Consider the following 18,827-nt stretch of genomic DNA (forward strand, 5'->3'; position numbering starts at 1 on the left):
TTATAGTTCTACTTGAATATGTTGCAAATTAATGTGCACTGTTAGGAGAGTCTATTCATTTGTGCAGTAGATCAAAATAGGAATGTTAGCAAGTGGTGTAGCAACATCCTTTGGTGCATTTACCTGAAAGGATTTTTGATCAGAAAAAAAAAAAAAAAAAAAAAAGAGGACAGGTGATGGTAACCAATGTAAACGTGGTGATGCAGAAAACGCATACAAAACTGAATTAAAAAAGCCCTACTTCTTCCTTCAATGTGATGAATATGAATGAAGCCATAAACTTTGTTTAGTCTCAGACCCAATGAATGCGTTTGCATCAGAAAGGACTTGATTCGTGGATCAATTTGCTCATCTCTGCGCTCCTTGTGTAGGAGGTTTATTTCAGCCTTGAATGCCTTTTACAGTCAGTTAGAAAAAAATAAAGAGCAAATGCCAGCAAGACGTGACATTAAATAGAACAGCAACATCAACCTTGAGCTGGACACAACATGGAATAGTCTTCATGATGAGTCATGAAGCGCTGTTGCCATGACAACCTTACAATGAGCTAGAGAAGCCTAGGAACATTAAATGAAATGCCTAAACCAGCAAGATATAAACTATGAACCTCAGTGCCAGGGGAAATAAAGATCTATACCATGAAACTAAAAATGGAGACTCTTCCAGACACTGATAAAAGAAATCAAACTGCACCCACTTAATAGAATATAAAAAAGGAAGAGGGGCAGCAGAATATAAAATACAGAAACTTTACTAAAATAAGTAGAGTCCCATTAATGTCAATTGGGACACAACCACCAAATTTGACAAGCATGCGAGTGTGGGTCCCTGAACTTCCACTTTGTGTCCAGGGACCCGTACTCATATGCTTGTCAAATTTAGGAGTTGCAAACTGTGTCTGTGAAGCCACTGTGTCCCAACTGACATGAACAGGACTACCTGCATAGGGGCGCACGGAACACCTGTGCGGGCAAACAGAGCCCTTACACAAGCTTATGCTCAAGTAAGCCGGTGTGAACTAGGCCTAAATCCTATCAATAAGGACCATTTACACCTATGCATGTATGCAGAGATGTCTCTTCCCATTCATTTCAATAACAATTTTCCTAAGAATATGTGTGTATTTTACATTGTATGAGTGGTATTTATCTGTAAATTCTTCCCTTACGTAGATATTCAAAACTAAGACTGCTGCTGGGCATCGCCATCTTGGATTTGTTATCAGCAACGCCAGCAGACTTCCGAACGGTCACTCAAGTGACACTTGACAGTATTTTGGGTTGCTCTTCCCTCAGAAGCAACATAAAAAAAGTTAAGAGGGAAGGGACTAAGGAGGTAAGCTAGCAGAGACCGTAATAAACTGCTAGCAAGTTTACCACATGGTAGCCGTTGAGTCCATTCAGAGTTCTATGGACACCATTTACAATTGGTGAGCACAGGGTAAGAGTCTGATAACATCTGCCTCGCCCTTCCCAACTGATGTCATACATCGCAGGAGTCTTCAGGAGGGGAGGGGTTTTCTCAGCTGAGCACATTATGCTGCATGCACGCAGCAGATGGATTCCAGGAAGTAAATGCTACATTAATAATTTGCCCTTCAAGATGGCCATGGACTGGAATGCTAGGGGGGGGGGTTTTCAAAGTGATTTCCCAACAAAATAAAGCATAGAAACATAGATGGGTGGGTTTGCTTTAAATATTAAAAAAACTAAAAAATTGTGTTTTTGGTTTGTGGTGCTCAGATGCAATGATGATCCACTTTAAAAATTCAGGTACTTACAGCACTTGCATTTAAAATACTAATTTAATGATGGATTATAAGATTTAATGCAGCTCTGTAATCTTTGAAGGAGACAGACTAAAGAATCCATCATGTTGCCTCCCCACTGGTTCTCACTATCCTGCACACATTTTTAGGGTTTTTCCATGCGGTCATGTGACTGCAAAGCTCCAGGTCATCTGTGTACGAGTGCAGTCCTGAAGGAGGCTGAATTGCATACAGCAACAATGTCACCCACCAGTGTCCATAGCTCTAATGATTGTCAGCAGGGGAAGAACATTTGCACCTACCAGCCGCAAAGAAAAGAGCCGGAGCTCATCAGTCAAGTGACCACATAGAGTTTATTTATTGATTTTTTTAAATACATTATTAAAGTAGAAGAAAAGGCTAAGCAGTAAGCCAACTTTAAAATATTGCTTTCCTATTGCCCTGCATAAGTTTAAGATCTTATAAATGCAAGTACCTGAAATAGACCTGGCATCAACTTCTTGCACTTCCTGTATAGCAGGGCTGGAGAGTGAGAGGAAGAAGCAGTGCAAAGAGCTAATCAATTCATGTACTAAAGGAAACATGTTGAAAATAGGAAAAAGAATGACAGATAAATTCACCTCTGTGCTGCTTCTCCTTTCAATGTCCAGTTGCCGGCTATTGCAGCAAAAGCTGGTTTTGTTATTTTATCTCTGAAACTGCCTTTTTTTTTCTGCTTATTTTTGACTGGAGTTTTGCTTTATTTGTTACTGTTCTGCATTCAATTTTTGTCATATCTGCCTAGAGTTCAGCCTTATTACAATTAGGTAGCACAGCATCCCATTATTGTATCACAATACAGGAGGAGCATGAAAATTACTTACCGAGGAGGCTGCTGCTGGGAATTGCTGTTGAACTTGGGATCCCCATACCATTGAATTTACCTGGGCAGCCACCATCTGAGAGGCCATTTTTCTAAGCAGACTACAGAGTGAAGAAAACATATGCAATTATGTTAAACATCGTCTCCTGTATGACATTACCCAAACTATCATAGAATGCACTTGACCTTTAGCTTTTAGTTTTGTTATTGAGACCATCACATGTATGCAAACACGCAGCAAGACATGGGGGGAGAGGGAGACATATCTATCTATCTACATACATACATACATACATACACACACACACACACACAGTATCCCACAAAAGTGAGTACACCCCACACATTTTTGTAAATATTTTTTTTATATCTTATATGCCAACACTGAAGAAATGAGACTTTGCTACAAAAGTAGTGAGTGTACAGCTTGTATAACGGTGTAAATTTGCTGTCCCCTCAAAATAACACACAGCCATTAATGTCTAAAACGCTGGCAACAAAAGTGAGTACACCCCCAAGCGAAAACGTCCAAATTGGGCCCAAAGTGACAATATTTTGTGTGGCCACTATTTTCCAGCACTGCCTTAACCCTCTTTGGCATGGAGTTCACCAGTTGCTACTGGAGTCCTCTTCCACTCCTCCATGACGACATCACGGAGCTGGTGGATGTTGAAGACCTTGCACTCCTCCACCTTCCATTTGAGGATGCCCCTCAGATGCTCTCAATAGGGTTTAGGTCTGGAGACATGCTTGGCCAGTCCATCACCTTTACCCTCAGCTTCTTTACAAGCCAGTGGTCGTCTTGGAGGTGTGTTTGGGGTCGTTATGTTGGAATACTGCCCTACGGCCCAGTCTCTTAAGGGAGGGGGTGGGATCACGGTCTGGTTCAGAATGTCCTAGTACATGTTGGCATTCATGCAGCCCCAGACCATGGCACTCCCACCACCATGCTTGACTGTAGGCAAGACACACTTGTCTTTGTACTCCTCACCTGGTTGCCACCACACATGCTCAACACCATCTAAACAAAAAAGTTTATCTTGATCTCATCAGACCACAGGACATGGTTACAGTAGTCTGCTTGTCTTCAGCAAACTGTTTGCTGGCTCTCTTGTGCATCATCTTTAGAAGAGGCTTCCTTCTGAGACTACAACCATGCAGACCACTGATGCAGAATATGGTCTGAGCACTGACAGGCGGACCCCCCCCAACCTTCAACCTCTGCAGCAATGCTGGCAGCGCTCATACATCTATTTCTGTGTGCTCAGTTATTTTTGAGGGGACAGCAAATTTACACTGTTATACAAGCTGTACACTCACTACTTTACATTGTAGCACCGTGTAATTTCTTCAGTGTTGGCATATAAGGTATAATAAAATATTTACAAAAATGAGTGGGGTGTATATAAGAGAGACATAAATGCACCGAAAACACAGCAAAAGTGCACCCGTGTTGTGTTTTTTTATGCATTTTTTGAGTCACATGACCTATGAAAAACACACCATAAGCATGGTAAAATCACAAGCATTTTCAGCACCTTTTTTTGCTTTTCGGCACAACTCGGAAAACCCTATTTTCGCCCAATAATTTTGGTGCCTCACTAGTGAATATTGTCTGAAAACAGTGTAAACTATAAGCCAATTTGATGGAATGCAAAGGTTACAGATTTACTATCATGACTCTGGCATGCCGTGTCCTTCTTTCATGGCCTTGCCAAATTGTGAGCTCTAAAGGTTTTGATGCACAATACAATGCTGCTAGCCTAAAAAGGTTCCAGGCACAAAAAAAAAAAAAAAAAAAAAAAAAAAAAAAAAAAAAAAAAAAACAAACCTTTTCTGCCTTTACAATTCTTTTAAAGCTGTGAACTCCATATATAGTTTTTATTGCATAGCTACATTTGTCCAGCACAGACCAATGTACATATTCATATCCCTATACTTGTGTGATCCCTGTAAAAGCAAAGAATTACTGTAGTAGTGGCTGCAACTACAGTGATTGCCATGGTTTTCTGGGTCCTGTGCCAGCAGCTGCCCTACGGAATAGTGAACACAGAGGGTTGCTTGCTTGGCACGGCTGCTATTTTCACAGAACACCTCATATAATCCCCCCCCCCCCCCCCGTTTTTTTTTTTTTTTTTTTTTAAGTACAAGAAGATCTCCAATTGGACAAGGTTGAGATCATGATGTTGCCACCCAGGAAACAGGGCACATGACGTGGAAGACTGCAGCGACCACTGTAATCTTGGCAACTACTATTACTAATTCTCTGCTTTCTACAGGAAAAACGTGTACTTACATTGGCATGAGCTGGACAATGCAATAATCAAAATGTGTAATTTATCTATAAAGCATGATATCATGTTGCCGTTATACACCTGGGTTAGCACAAAGTATAAGTGTGTGAATGGGCCCTTAGAGTAGCAATTGAATGCTATATACATTTCACTATGCCTGACAAACTGTGGAAGAGAAGGCCCTACAATAAAGGCAAGTCTTCCTCAAACCAGATTACATGCGCTCAATAAAATTGCTTAAGAGTTCCTAGATTGACAATTACATCAGAGACCAGATAAAGGCCTGCTTGCGATAGCATACTGCATACTCACTCAGTGCCATCGCCACCATCATTTAAGTATGTGACACCAAGACGATTTCCAGGTGGGTACTCAAAGCCATGTAGCTTGTATTTGGCATAAATAGCAGATGAAATATTTTGGTATTGAACCACAGCATGGGCTGCCAAAAAGGAAGAAAAACATAAAATTAGTAAATCACAACAATCCAGTACAGACCTATCCCCCATTCACAGGAATCTGAATGGAGACTCTACAAGTCCTGTCTGTCACTATGGCAGATAGCTTGTAGTTCAATGAACTTTGAGAGCTGATGCGCGCCCCTCATAGTTTATTGACACTTCATGCAAGCTTTGGAACTGATAGCGGGTATGGAAGATACAGGCCAAGAAAACTGGAGGAAGAGCGTGCCAGAGCCTGACATTCACCCACAATCTACTGATCGTGGGTGCAATGCTCAGACAGGCAATTGAGGAAAAAAAAAAAAATTCATATTTTTCCCTGCAAAAATTGGAGCATTTATTAAAAAAAAAAGGTGTACTAAGCCTTTAACCACTTGCCGACCAGTCATGTTGACTGTACTGCGGCAAAGTGGCTCGTTATTGTCTGGCGACGTAGACCTACGTCACCAGACAATCCCCTCTCTCGGCGCCGCCGGAGGTTCGCTCCCGCTGTATACAGTTACAGCGGGAGTATGGCCAGGGGAGGAGCGGCGGTGATCACTGCTGCTCTTCCCCAATCGTCGGGATCGAGTGTGGAAATCCGCCCGCTTGTGTAAACAAAGCGGGCGGATTTCCTAAGTGACAGGCAGCATCAGATTGCAGGGTTCAGCATAGCTGAACCTGCGATCTGTCCCTGTGTCACTCAGTCACCTCCCCCACACACGTTAGTAAGCACCAGGCATACATTAACCCCTCCCTCTCCAACATTAACCCCTTCCCCGCCATTTTTACAGTAACAGTGCATATTTATAGCACTACTGCAGTAATGTCACTGGTACCCCCAAAAGTGTAAAAAATGTCAGTCAAGGGACCGATCTGTCCACCGTAATGTCGGAGTCCCGCAAAAAAAAAAAAAAAAAACGCAGATCGCCGCCATTACCGCCAAAAAAAAACAAAAATGACAGAAATCTTTCCCTTAGTAAGTAAACGCAATAACTTTTGCGCAAACCAATCAAAATATGCTTATTGTGATTTTTTTTACCAAAAATATGTAGCAGAAAAATTGGCCTAAAATGATAAAAAAAAATTTAGATTTTTACATTTTTTGGGGGGAGGGGGGGGTGGATTTCATATTAAAAAAAAAAATTGAAAAATAGTTATTTTTTCAAAATTGTCGCTCTTTTTTTGTTTATAGCGCAAAAAGTAAAAAAAAAAAAAAAAAAAAAAAAAAAATCGCACAGGTGATCAAATACCACCAAAAGAAAGCTCTGTTTGTAATTTGGGTACAGCATCGCACGACTGCGCAATTGTCCGTTAAAGTAACGCAGTGCCGAATCGCAAAATATGGCCTGGTCAGGAATGGGGTAAAACCTTGCGGTCATAAAGCAGTTAAAAATACGCTCATTGAGAATTTTTTTGTCAAAGACATGTAGCTAAATACATTTTGACCTAAATATATGACAAAAATTTAATATATTGGATATTTTTTAACTGTCAAAGTAGAAAAAAAAATAGTTATTTTTTCAAAATTTTCGCATATTTTTATGAATATCGCAAAAAATAAAAAGCGCAGAGGTGATCAAATGCCACCAAAAGAAATCGGTTTGTGGGAAAAAAAAAAAAAAAGGACGTAAATTTTGTTTGGGTACGGCGTCACACGACCGCGCAATTGTCAGTTAAAGTCGCACAGTGCCGAATCGCAAAAAGTGGCCCAGACGTAAGACAGCAAAATCCTCCGGTGGTAAAGTGGTTAAAAAGTTGATTAGATTTCTCATAGCCAACATTTTACTTGTATACACTTAGAGAGTAATTGTGGAACTGTCAACCACCTGCCTCCCAAGGAAAGAGCAAAGTGCATACATGTCAGGAATGGCTCCTAGGCCGAACTCTGCGCTACTAGGGAAGCGATACGAAATAATGACTGCAATTTCTGCCTTCCACAAACTGATAATCTCAGCCCTCAATAGGAGAGTATCTGCTAACTTTTCAATCAGGTCTGCACGGCTTCCTGTGATGATAGCCAGCCCTGCACAGACATTGTCCCCTAGCTGACAGACAAGCCCACCGCTTTCCCATAGTGCAGGAATAGGTTCCAGAGTGCAGTCTTGGTGTGACAAACAAAAGTGACGAATGCAAGACAGCATCTTTCACCCTAATGATGCTAGAATTTCCATTTCATAAGTCTCACGCGTCATTATTTAAAAAAAAAAATAAAATAAAATCTTACAGTAAGTACTGTAGAGATCCCTCTGAGCCTCACAAAACTCCAGTCCTGGAATAAGGTCAAACAAGCTGTATAGCTGCTCCTGAAGAAGTGGCACCCGGGATACAACAGTGAGACGTTTAGACACAGATTCCTGGTTTCTAGAATCTCCACATTTATCATAAGCTGTATAATCGTACTGATCTTAAAAACAAAAAAGGGAAAAAAAATACAGTTCATTACACATCTAGCAACATAAAAGTATAATATGTATAATGTGTGTTTACTGGTAAATAAAAATGATAGGGTTAGTTCATTTTGCTAAACTTTATACATTGTGTGGACACGCAGGGGTGACTGTGGTAGGGGGGAAATGTCTGATAAAGGGATGGATGTCTGGTGAAGTTGTCCACTGGCACAGGGGTGGGGGGAGTGGGATTACTTAAAATGACACAGGAGGATCAGAAGGGGGGGGGGGGGGGGGGAATCAAAATGTCACAGGAGGATCTAATTTGCTGGTTTGATGACAACTACCACCGTACCGTATACAGGTAATACATTTCCTTTTGTTTTTGGTGAATAAATGTGTACCGTATTTTTCTTCATGGAAAAATAAGACATCCCCTGAAAATAAGACCTAGAAGATCTTTGGGAGCAAAAATTAATATAAGACACTGTCTTTTTTTCAGGGAAACAGGGTAATGAGATGATAGATGGTGTCCTGTGGTATTTCCTCCCAGCTCTGGACCAGGGCATCACGGAGCACATAAACAGACTGAGGTGCAACCTGGCGGCGTCGGATGGACCGAAACAATGTCCCAGAGGTGTTCTATTGGTATTAGGTCGGGAGAGTGTGGGGGCCATTCAGTAGTATCACTTTCTTCATCCTCCAGCAACTAGCTGCATACTCTCGCCACATAAGGCCGGGCATTGTCGGGCACCAGGAGGTTTGACACATACGTAAGAAGGAAAAAACACCACACACACACCACAAGTCAAAACAAAAAGTGCAGAAACTTAACCAAACTGACCATAAGGATATAAGGGTGCGGCTGTTTCAAGCAGTGGTTCTGGGTGACGAGAAACACTGTGGTAATCTGGAGTATCTGATGCTCCACCTTTGTTTTTAGGTTCTGCCAGAATAGCCTTATAATCTGCAAAGCAATGAGAAAAAAAAAAAAGAAAACAAAGCTTTATGAGCAGTAGTATGTGGGAGTAAATTTCAAACACAAAAAAAAAAAAAAACATTCAGTAAATTTCAACCCAGATATTTTGGCCAAAAAGCATAAATGTGTACAAGCAAATACAAATATCTTGCATTTTAATTGAATAAAAAAAAAAAATAAGGAAATTTAGGATAGCCAATGAAACATTTTTAAACCTTCCACCTGTTGATCAGAAATGACATTATCTACTTTTCGCTCCAAAACAACTTTCACCTTCTGACTGTCTGCAGTTCTAATGCTGCAGCGTGATCGCTGGTGAAGAGTAGACAAGAAAATGTTTATCTTTTATGTAGCAGACTGATGACATTTCAGCAAAGAAAAAGTCACTTTTGGAGCTCAAAAATGTTATTTTGATAAAATGTACAGCTTTGCTGAAAAAGCACACTTACTCAATACTGTAACATAGGTAAATATTCTTGTAGATAATAGAAAAAACAAAAAAAAAAAAAAATCAAACACTGATGATCGCTCAGTTCTCCCCTCCACTCTGAATAGAAACCTGGACTGTCAGTCTCTGGCTCTCTGCTCTTCCCTCCAGCAGTCACTGGAGTGCTGGGCTGTGGAGGGAGGGAAATAGGCTGGCTCTTCAGGAATCACTGAGAGACCGGGCCAGGTGCTGGTCCAGGCTTTTGGGCAGATACCGACTACAGTAATCCCCCGCTACATTGCGGTTCAGTTTTTGCGGTCCCGGTAATTCGCGGTTTTTGTAATGTTATTTTACTATATAAATCATTAAAAATGAAAGATTTTTGTGTTTTTCATATCTCTTGCTCTGTCTCTAAGTATCTTTTGTGTTTAAATGAGTTTCTATTGTTTTAAAAGTGTGTTTAAAGACCTTAAAATGCTTCTACACGTACAGTGACAGTAAAAAAATCATGCCTACAATGCATTTTAATAGGGTTTTTCTATTTCGCGGAATTTCACTTTTCGCGGCTGGGTCCGGAACGTAACCCCCGCAATGGAGGGGGGTTTACTGTATATAGTTGGGATTTTTCCCCGAGCGTAGACCGGCTAAATGGCATCAGCTGACAATGGACTTTAGCCCACTGTCAGCTGAAAAGGGTCACAGGAATGCAGAACAACTGCACTCCTGTGATCCGTAGGAGAAGTATGGGCATAAAAGCTTTGGCCATACTTCTGCTTTAAGTGAACCCAACAGGAAGTCAAATTACTAGTTTCTCTTGAAATATTTTTATCCACGGTTATTCGTCTTTTTTGCTCAATATTAAACTCCCGTCTCCAGCATCAAATTGCTTGTGGCTTGTCCTCGTAGCAACATTGGCTGACTGTTTTCCTCGTGTGCTAAGATTTCAGTGTCCTTTCATTTCTCTATAGCTCATAAAGCGGTTATCTGTTTTATATGCAATTAATCTTTACATGAAACTAAAAGCTAGAAAATGAAATTATTCACAACAGAAAAGCAAAATATGGGGGGGGTGAGAAGAAAAAAAAAAAAACACACACACGCACACAAAACACTTACTTCGGTCACAGTTTTCTATTGCCAAGGCAGCCTGGGAAGGTTTCAGGAACCGCACATATCCCAGTCCTTTACTTTCACCCGTGCTTTTATTTTTGATAATGGAACAATACTCAATTGGCCCATACTCCTGGTAAAAGATTAATGAAATAAAAAGGTCACGACTTTGTCAAGTTAAAATAAATGTTTAATTCTAAAATCTGAAAGTGTGTCCCCCCCCCCCCCCCCCCCAACTTCAGATGGCTGTGGCCTGTACAAATCTAGCGCTGGGCTGCACATCCGAGTGCTACCATTCCAAAGACTTAACCACTTGCCAAACGCCGCACGATTTTTTACTGCAGCGGTCAGCCCCTCACAGGCAAAGTGACATAGGACTACGTCGCTAGCCTGTGAGGCTCTAGGGAGCGAGCGCCGCCGTAGGCGCGCTCCCGCTCAGTCAAGGACCCCGCACGTGTGCCCGGCGGACCCGATGTCCACGGGCCGATCCGGTTTTGCTCTTTATAGCTTGTGAGGGAGCAGCGAACAGCTGTCAAAGAAAAAAAAAAAAGCCTCCAAGTTAAGTAAACACAATGATTACAATGTATCTCTTTGTTCCATCTGCCAGAGGAGGGAAGTTTAACCTCTTAAAGACTAAACCCATGACATTTTAGATTTTGAATGCACAATTGTTACAAGGTATCTGCCGATACCGATCCAGAAGGATTATTTTGTTATAAGCTCACAAAACAGTACTTCCGGATCGGACTCGGGATCTGCGATTTCACAAAGCAAAAGATCGGGACCAAAAAAGTCGGATCAGTGCATCCCTAGTAATAACACCACACATTGTGGGTGTGTATACAGATCCTAAATGAAAGCCCAGTAACAAAAAAAAAAAAAAAAAAAAAAAAAAACACAGTGGGTGGGATGTCACATCTTAATATTTTTATTTTTTTTTAACTTGGGTGGGTACATGTGATCAGCACAGGGCCAATCAGCACTGTCCAGACAGAATTAGGGTCTTGAAACTGGATAGGACAATCATGGGAGAAATGAAAACTCCTCTTACAAGCTACCAGCACTCACTGATACAAGTTACAAAATTTGCTATATACTGCTGATGAGAAAAAGGTATCCATTTATATTTACTAAAACAATTGCATTTCCATGTTCTGTGTACTGCAGATATAGTGAATGCAGAATCTGGGTTTAGTAACACCAAGTCAGAAAGTCAACTCAGTTTAACATTCTGTGAAATTCACTGCAAGGTTTGACACCCTTACATAAGCAGTGAGGATTTACCTCCTGCATCTATATTGTGTATGTCCTTTTTATTCCCTACTTGATGTTGCCATTTATATTTAAATCTCTTCTTGTGATTTGCATATCTCTTGCATCCTGGAAAGGCAATACTTTTTTTTACTGGTTCAGGAATGCAGATTCTTATATCATACCTCCACTTTTAACCTGCTGGACAATAAAAGCAACAGCACCGCCTCCATCCAATGAGCACGGAGCTGCAGGAAGCAAAGTGCTAAACCAAGAAATACAGTGATCTCCAGATTGAAAGAGTTGTGTGCATCACAATACTGATTACAATTGGTCAGGAAAAAATAAATAAAAGTAACAAAAAAAAAACGGACATTAGGCCAAGGCAGGTTCTCAGGCTAACAGCTTAAGGGTCCATTCACACTAGCGGTCGGTCGCTTGCCATTGAATAGTACAGGACCCGTTCTAATAGGAGCGACACAAGTCGCTCTGACTTAGAAAAAGGGTCCTGTACTACTTTGGGGCGACCTGGAGGTGACTTGCATTGACTTCAATTATATGAAGTCCCTGCAAGTCGCGCCGAGGTTGCCCCAGCAAGTCGTGTCGCGCCAGTCTGAATGGGCGCTTAGGGTTTTAGGCTTTAGGCGCATTTAACCTGCTTCAATCAAATTTTGCATGGTCCTGTATGGGAGGGCAAAAAGCATATCGACACAGACCTCAGTATAATCAGGTAATGCACAACATTCATATATTATGAAGAGCAGGGCATGTATTACTGATCAGATTCTATATAAAAGCATCCTAGAGGTAATAAATGATCCAATTATAAGCATTTGAGTACCTTGAATGTGTTCTTAACATCATCTTCACTGAAGGTCTTAGGAATCATCACAAATATCCTAGTTAATTCTTCATCTTCCACATCTCTGTGATTCGAAGACCCCCGGGACTGCGCAATAAACACCTACATAACAGGGTATAAAAAAAAAAAAAAAAGGAAAAGTTTGAAACTAAACATTGAGACTTTGTCCACAGAAATTACTAAACCTGAGCCAACACACACAGGTAGTTCCCACAGACAATAGCGGGATTCCAGCACAGGTCAACTGTGGTTACATGCACATTGGAACTGCTTACATTTTCCATGACTTAGGGTTAAAATGTTCAACATATAGGAAAACCTTCAGCCACTACATATACATTTAATAGTCAATTATTTGGATATCAGAGCTATAATAATAATCTGCCAGATACTAAAACTTTCTGAAAACCCTTTACTTTTTTACAGAATACTTTATAAACTTAAATTTTTTTTTCTTTTCTTCACACAAATGACCCATGTAAATATACTATTGGCAAAAATAAGATTATGCTAACTGTATGGTGTAATAATAAAAATAAATAATCAGTGTGAATATTTTTCTATTACACGCCTTTGTTTTTTTCTCTGCCTATATTCAGGTGAACCTGTGCAAAAAAAAAAAAAAAATCTTACACACACACACACACACACACACACACACACACCATCTCATAAGGCTACGTTCACATGTAGGCACTTTGGGGCGTTTTTCAGCTCTAAGGATCAGCTCAAAAAATCCCCAACAAGACAAATCCTATTCATTTCAATGGCCCCTGTTCACATCTGAGCGTTCCGACGCCTTGAGCAAAACGCCCGATGCTCCAAAAAAGTACATGTGCTTCTTTTTGGGCAGATTACAGGCGTTTTTGCCCCATATACTTAATGCAAACGCTGGAAAGGCGCTTATCAAATAGCAACGCCTAGATGTGAACGTAGCCTAAAATTAAGAAGATCATGAAAAAGTGATTTCAGTAATTCAATTCAAAAAGTGAAATATTGTTAGAAAATCAAGGTCCCAGAGGAAGAGTGGAGAGGCACAGAATCCAAGTTGCAGGAGGTCCGGTGCAAAGTTCCCACAGTCAGTGAGGATTTGGGGAGCCATGTCATCTGCTGGTGTTGGACCGCTGTTTTATCAAGTTTAAAGTGGAGTTCCACCCTAAAATTAAACTTACCTCCATCTTCTCGCTCCAGGTCACCTGAAAAACAAATGGATAATCGCAATTTTTTTTTTTACTTACCTTGTAGAGAAAATATACTTACCTTAGTTCCTTCTTCCTCCCCTCGGCGGCCACGGCGATTCGTCACTTCCTGGCTTTTGCATTGATTCCTGGGAGCTGAACGTCATCGCTCCCAGGAATCAATGTGCCTGCACCGGCCCCGACGTCAGTTCCGGTGCGCACACCAGAAGTGACGGCGGGGCCAGTGCAGTGCATCGTGGGACCGAAGAAGGAAGAGGATGCAGAAGAGGATCGCGCTGGCTTCAAGCTGCCCACACCTGAGATGCCAGCGCTGGGGAATACTTTTTCAAGGTAAGTATTTCTCCTAAAAGGTAAGTGCAACCCGGGACAGATGAGAGGCTAGCCATTGTGGAATGTACTAGCCCTGACTGTCCCGGGGGTATTTTTATTAAAAAAAGTATAACCAGGGTGGAACTCCACTTTAAAGTGAGTGCAGCCCTCTACCAAAAAATTCTAGAGTACTTCATGCTTCCCTCTGCTGACCAGCTTTATGGAGATGCGTTTTTTTTTTGCAGCAAGACTTGGCACCTGCATACACTGCCAAAAGTATCAATACCTGGTTTGATGATCATGGTATCACTGTGCTTGATTGGCCAGCAAACTCTTCTGACATAAACCCCATAGAGAATCTGGGGTATTGTCAAGATGAGACACCAGTCCCAACAATGCAGGCGAGCTGAAGGCTGCTATCAAAGCAATTTGGACTTCCATACCACCTCGACAGTGCCACAAGCTGATCGCCTACATGCCACGCCACATCGATGCAGTAATTCATGCACAAAGAGCAACGGCCAAGTATTGAGTGCATACTATACCGTACGTGTACATTCTTTTCAGTAAGCCAACATTTCTGTATTAAAATCTTTTTTTTTTATTGTAATATTCTAATTTTCTGAGATACTGAATTCTGGGTTTTCACTAGCTGTAAGAAATAATCAAAATGAAAAGAAAAATTCTTAAAATATATCACTGTGTGTCTAACGCATCTATATAAAATATATGAGTTTCACTTTTCATACGGTTAAAACTTTTAAAAATCAATCTACGTCTGGCGTGCAATTGAGAAAGAATGCCATCACAAACCCATCCCACATTTCCCCCGATTGTGGAACCATGGCGATTCCTCCCACAATACAAATCACCCAGGTGTGAACAGAGCAGAGGAAATTAAGCTTTTTCCGGCAAAAAATGTGCATTATTTAAAAAAAAAAAATTCCTACAGAAGCCTGCAAAGCATTAGACCCACAATCAGTGGGTGACGGGTGCAGTGCCAGGCTCCTGAATGTTCTTCCTCCAGATGGCTGCCGGTGTAACGTGAGAATTACCTACCCCGTGAGAAAAACCTACCCTCGTCACTTCCGGCCAGGAACAGCTGAGCAGCGCAGCAGTGCGCATGCTCACAGTCCCGGATACCTAATGGGACAACAGAGGAGCTGACTAGTGCGCATGCGCACTAGTATGGAAATATGTCGGTGTACCGTTAATAAAATCTACCCACGCCGCGGTTACATAAAACAGCTGGGCTGCATTATGAGTCATCTCCGCTGCTGTCACTTCTCTGATCTGGGCTAGTAAATAGAAAAGCGGCTGGCGGCTCTGTGATTTATGTTTTCATACACCCGCCGCCGCTTTTATATTTACTTGCCGAGAGCAGGGAAGTGACAGGGACAGGAGAGGAGATGACTCGTATTGCAGCACAGTTATTTTAATGTAACCGCCGCATTACATACAGTGGCGTGAACCGGAAGTGACGAGGGGTAGGTTTTTCTCACGGGTAGGTAATTCTCACGGAACACCGCTACCTCTGTATGGGTTTCAGTTTGAAAACTGGAGGAATAGACAACAGAGAGCGCTGATCAGCACAATCGGAGCCCATTGGAGAATTACAGGCCGCCTGCCGCAGTGGGAGATGGGACATGTAGTTACTTCCAGTGATGGAGAGCCTTGGCACCCCAGGTGTTTTGAAACTACATATCCCATGATGCTCATGTACTCTGCAGTGTAGGTGATCATGGGAATGGTAGTTTCAAAAGATCTGGGGTGCCAAGGTTCACCATCACTGCGACGGTTTAGTCACTGATCATAAGCGAAGTAAATGCAGCGCATGCAGCTGAGGAGCCCACTACATTCTAAGGTAGGTGAGAAACTATGGATGCACAGTGATGGCAAGATGGAACAAAGGGCATTTACTATAATATATATATATATATATATATATATATATATATATATATATATATATATATATATATATATATACACACACACACACACACAAATATATATATAAATATAAAGGCTACCAAAGGAGCAGAGTATGATACAAGAGAATATACGGCAGTGGTCAGGCCTGGCAGGATCCCGCCATTGTGAGGAGATCCGGGGACTCCCAGCCACGTGGACAGCGCAGGCCGATGATGACGTCACGCGGCCCTCACCTTGATGGGCTTGCTGCTGTCTCCCAGGTGACGGCCGTGCATCTCCTCCATCGCTCGGCAGGCATGGGACGACTTGGCGTACTTGACGTAAGCGATGCCTTTAGACTCCTTTGTCTGTTTGTCCCTCACCACCCACACGTCCTGGATCTCGCCGAACGTCGAGAACTTATCACGGATGATATCCTCCGATACCGACCGACTCACTACCAGGAACACCCGGCTGTTAGGAGGGTCGTCCAGATTGCCAACTGAGGGACGGAAACCGCTGCTGTCTTCCATTATGGCGGCGAGAACGAACGGATTACAGCTGACTGAGAGATAAACACAGATACAGGCCTCCAAGCAGCCAAGACCCGCCCTTTCCGGTGACGTGGGAGTATAATGGTCTCTGTGTGCCCAGCTTGTTGGCGAAACTCATTCTTTGCGCAGCGACCTCTGCCGGCTGGAGGATAAGAATGCAGTAGATGTAAAAGGAAGCCTGCTTGACCTGATGTGGTTTACTTTCAACTCCAGAAGGTTTTGTCCCTTACCTGACCAGGCCATTTTTTGTTATACGGTGGCTTTACCTGACAATTGCGCGGTCTGTAATCAAATTAAATTGATGTCTTTTTTTCCCACAAATAGAGCTTTTTTGGGGGGTATTTGATCACCTCTGCGGTCTTATTGTTTTTGCACTATAAACACATAAAGCCCAACAATTAAAAAAAATAATATATATATATATTTTTTTTTTAAATTGTCGATATATATATATATATATATTTATACTTTCTGCTATAAACATACCCAATAAAAAAATGTAAAAAAAATCAAATTTCTTCATCAGTTTAGGCCAATATGCTTTCTGCTACATATTTTTGGTAAAAAATAAATCCCAATAAGCGTATATTAATTTTGCTCAAAGTTATGGCGTCTACAAATTATGGGATAGATTTGTGGACTTTTTTTTGTTATTGTTTTTCCTAGTAATGGCAGCAATCAGCGATTTGTTTTGCAGGACTGCGACATTGCAGTGGACAAATCTGACACATGGTGACACTTTTTGGGGACCAGTGACACCTATATAGTGATCGGTGCTAAAAAAAAAATGCACTGTCACTGTATAAATTACACTGGCAGGAAAGGGGTTAACACCGGGACGATCAAGGGGTTAACTGTGCTCCTAGGGAGTGCTTTCTAGCTGTGGGGGGAGTGGATGCTCTAGAGGAAAACAGAGACCTGTGTTTCAGCTCAGCTAAAACACAAGATCTCTCTTTTACTACCTGACAGAACAGCGGTCTGCCTTGTTTACATAGGCAGACATCCGTTCTGGCTTTCCTCCAAATGATCAGCCGGTGGGCATCATGGCAGCCGGACCCACTGATTTGCTCCCGCTGTGTCCAATCACAGATTGCGTGCACAAATTACGTACATGTACATGATTTTGTGCAGCCGGGCCACCCTGCCGCAGTATATATGCGGTAGGCGGTCCGGAAGCGGTTAAAGAATCATTTGGTAAAACAGACCCTTAAAAGGTGTCATCACATTTGAAAGTTTTTCTTCGTCTTCAGGCTGGGGTCCACACATGCTGCGGCCACGGCTCACAGCAGGGGATCGGGTGCAGGTGCAAATCAGGTCCAAATTTCTGCCTGAATTTGGAGCCAAAGACGCACAGGAACCTTTCCAAATGTGGACCGCAACCGCCCAGGCCCAGAGGTGTGCGAACCGGCTCAATTGAGAGCCGATCACACTCTCCTGTCATGCGAATTGGATGCAGGGAAACCCACATCCAATTCACATCAGTGTGAACCCAGCCTTAGGACAGTCCCAAAGAAACTCTCAAAATTTATTTGAAGAGACAGTGTTCCCGTACTAGTAAAGAAGAAATAGATGCTTCTTTGCATTTTGGATAGAGTAAGGGAGGGTTATTATAACCCCTATGGGTTTTTTCTTGTTGTCACTAGAACTATGGTCCCTACTGGGAGATTTGGGATTTTATTTTACTCTCAGAGATAACAGTGACCACAGCAAACAGAGTGGGTACTCTCCTTAATGGTGACAAAGACAGCAATATTTAAAGGGGGTTGATTCTTTTCTATACCCACATGTATATGGATCCTTGAGGGCTACAATGTAGTGGCTGTGTGCAGTATGATGTAAGCAATGCTGACGCACAGATTGTGGTGCATCACACTGTTTATTTATTTATTTTTTTTAAGTTAACTTTTTAAATGTTTCCTTGACCATTGTGGTCCGAGGTGGTGGACTGCGTAGCATCCAAAAAAAATGACTACATATACTTCCCAGCTTTAGAACTTGAGGATGAGGGACACTTGAGGGTGGTGTAAGGGCGCCATGCCAAAAGGTGGGTGTGGCCAAACTGTTAACAGTGGAAGGGGTTTAAGGGGCATGGTTAAACAGAAAACCTGGGCTTCCTTGTACCTACAAAATATGATTTGATAGCTTTGCACCAAGCAAGAGTCTCACAGACACGTACCATATAAACCTCAGCACAATCATTAGAAAATAAAAAAAACTTCCGCTACAAATGGTTTTGCATACACTGAAAATAGACAAAGGGCTAACACTTTGATCTGACCTTAAAAAAGAACTGCATTAAAATAGTCACAGACTGCATACCAGCAACTGTGGAGACAATGAATACTTCGGTAAGAAGTATGTAGTGTACAATATAGTGTATATAGATAAGGCAGAGTGCAGGGGTCAGGAGTGTGTAATGCAATGGGTTTAAGGCTCAAAAGTACGTAATGCACAGAGTGTATTACCAA

At 41.8% G+C, this 18,827-nt stretch overlaps 1 protein-coding gene across 1 annotated transcript in view; it reads right to left on the minus strand.

Moving 5' to 3' along the window:
* Window positions 1–16,419, minus strand: part of RBM45 (RNA binding motif protein 45) — a 38,298-nt gene extending 21,879 nt beyond the window's left edge. The window contains exons 1-7 of the mRNA XM_082261953.1: window positions 16,060–16,419; window positions 12,363–12,485; window positions 10,277–10,403; window positions 8,599–8,721; window positions 7,592–7,771; window positions 5,237–5,366; window positions 2,632–2,731 (exon numbers count right to left, since the gene is read on the minus strand). Coding sequence (XP_082118079.1) covers window positions 2,632–2,731; window positions 5,237–5,366; window positions 7,592–7,771; window positions 8,599–8,721; window positions 10,277–10,403; window positions 12,363–12,485; window positions 16,060–16,338 — 1,062 coding nt within the window. The 5' untranslated portion in view covers window positions 16,339–16,419. The remainder of the gene's footprint in view (window positions 1–2,631; window positions 2,732–5,236; window positions 5,367–7,591; window positions 7,772–8,598; window positions 8,722–10,276; window positions 10,404–12,362; window positions 12,486–16,059) is intronic.
* Window positions 16,420–18,827: the final 2,408 nt, after the last annotated feature.

This window comes from Pelophylax lessonae (genome assembly GCF_965119305.1).
Source record: "Pelophylax lessonae genome assembly, chromosome: 6".
Lineage (NCBI taxonomy): Eukaryota > Metazoa > Chordata > Amphibia > Anura > Ranidae > Pelophylax > Pelophylax lessonae.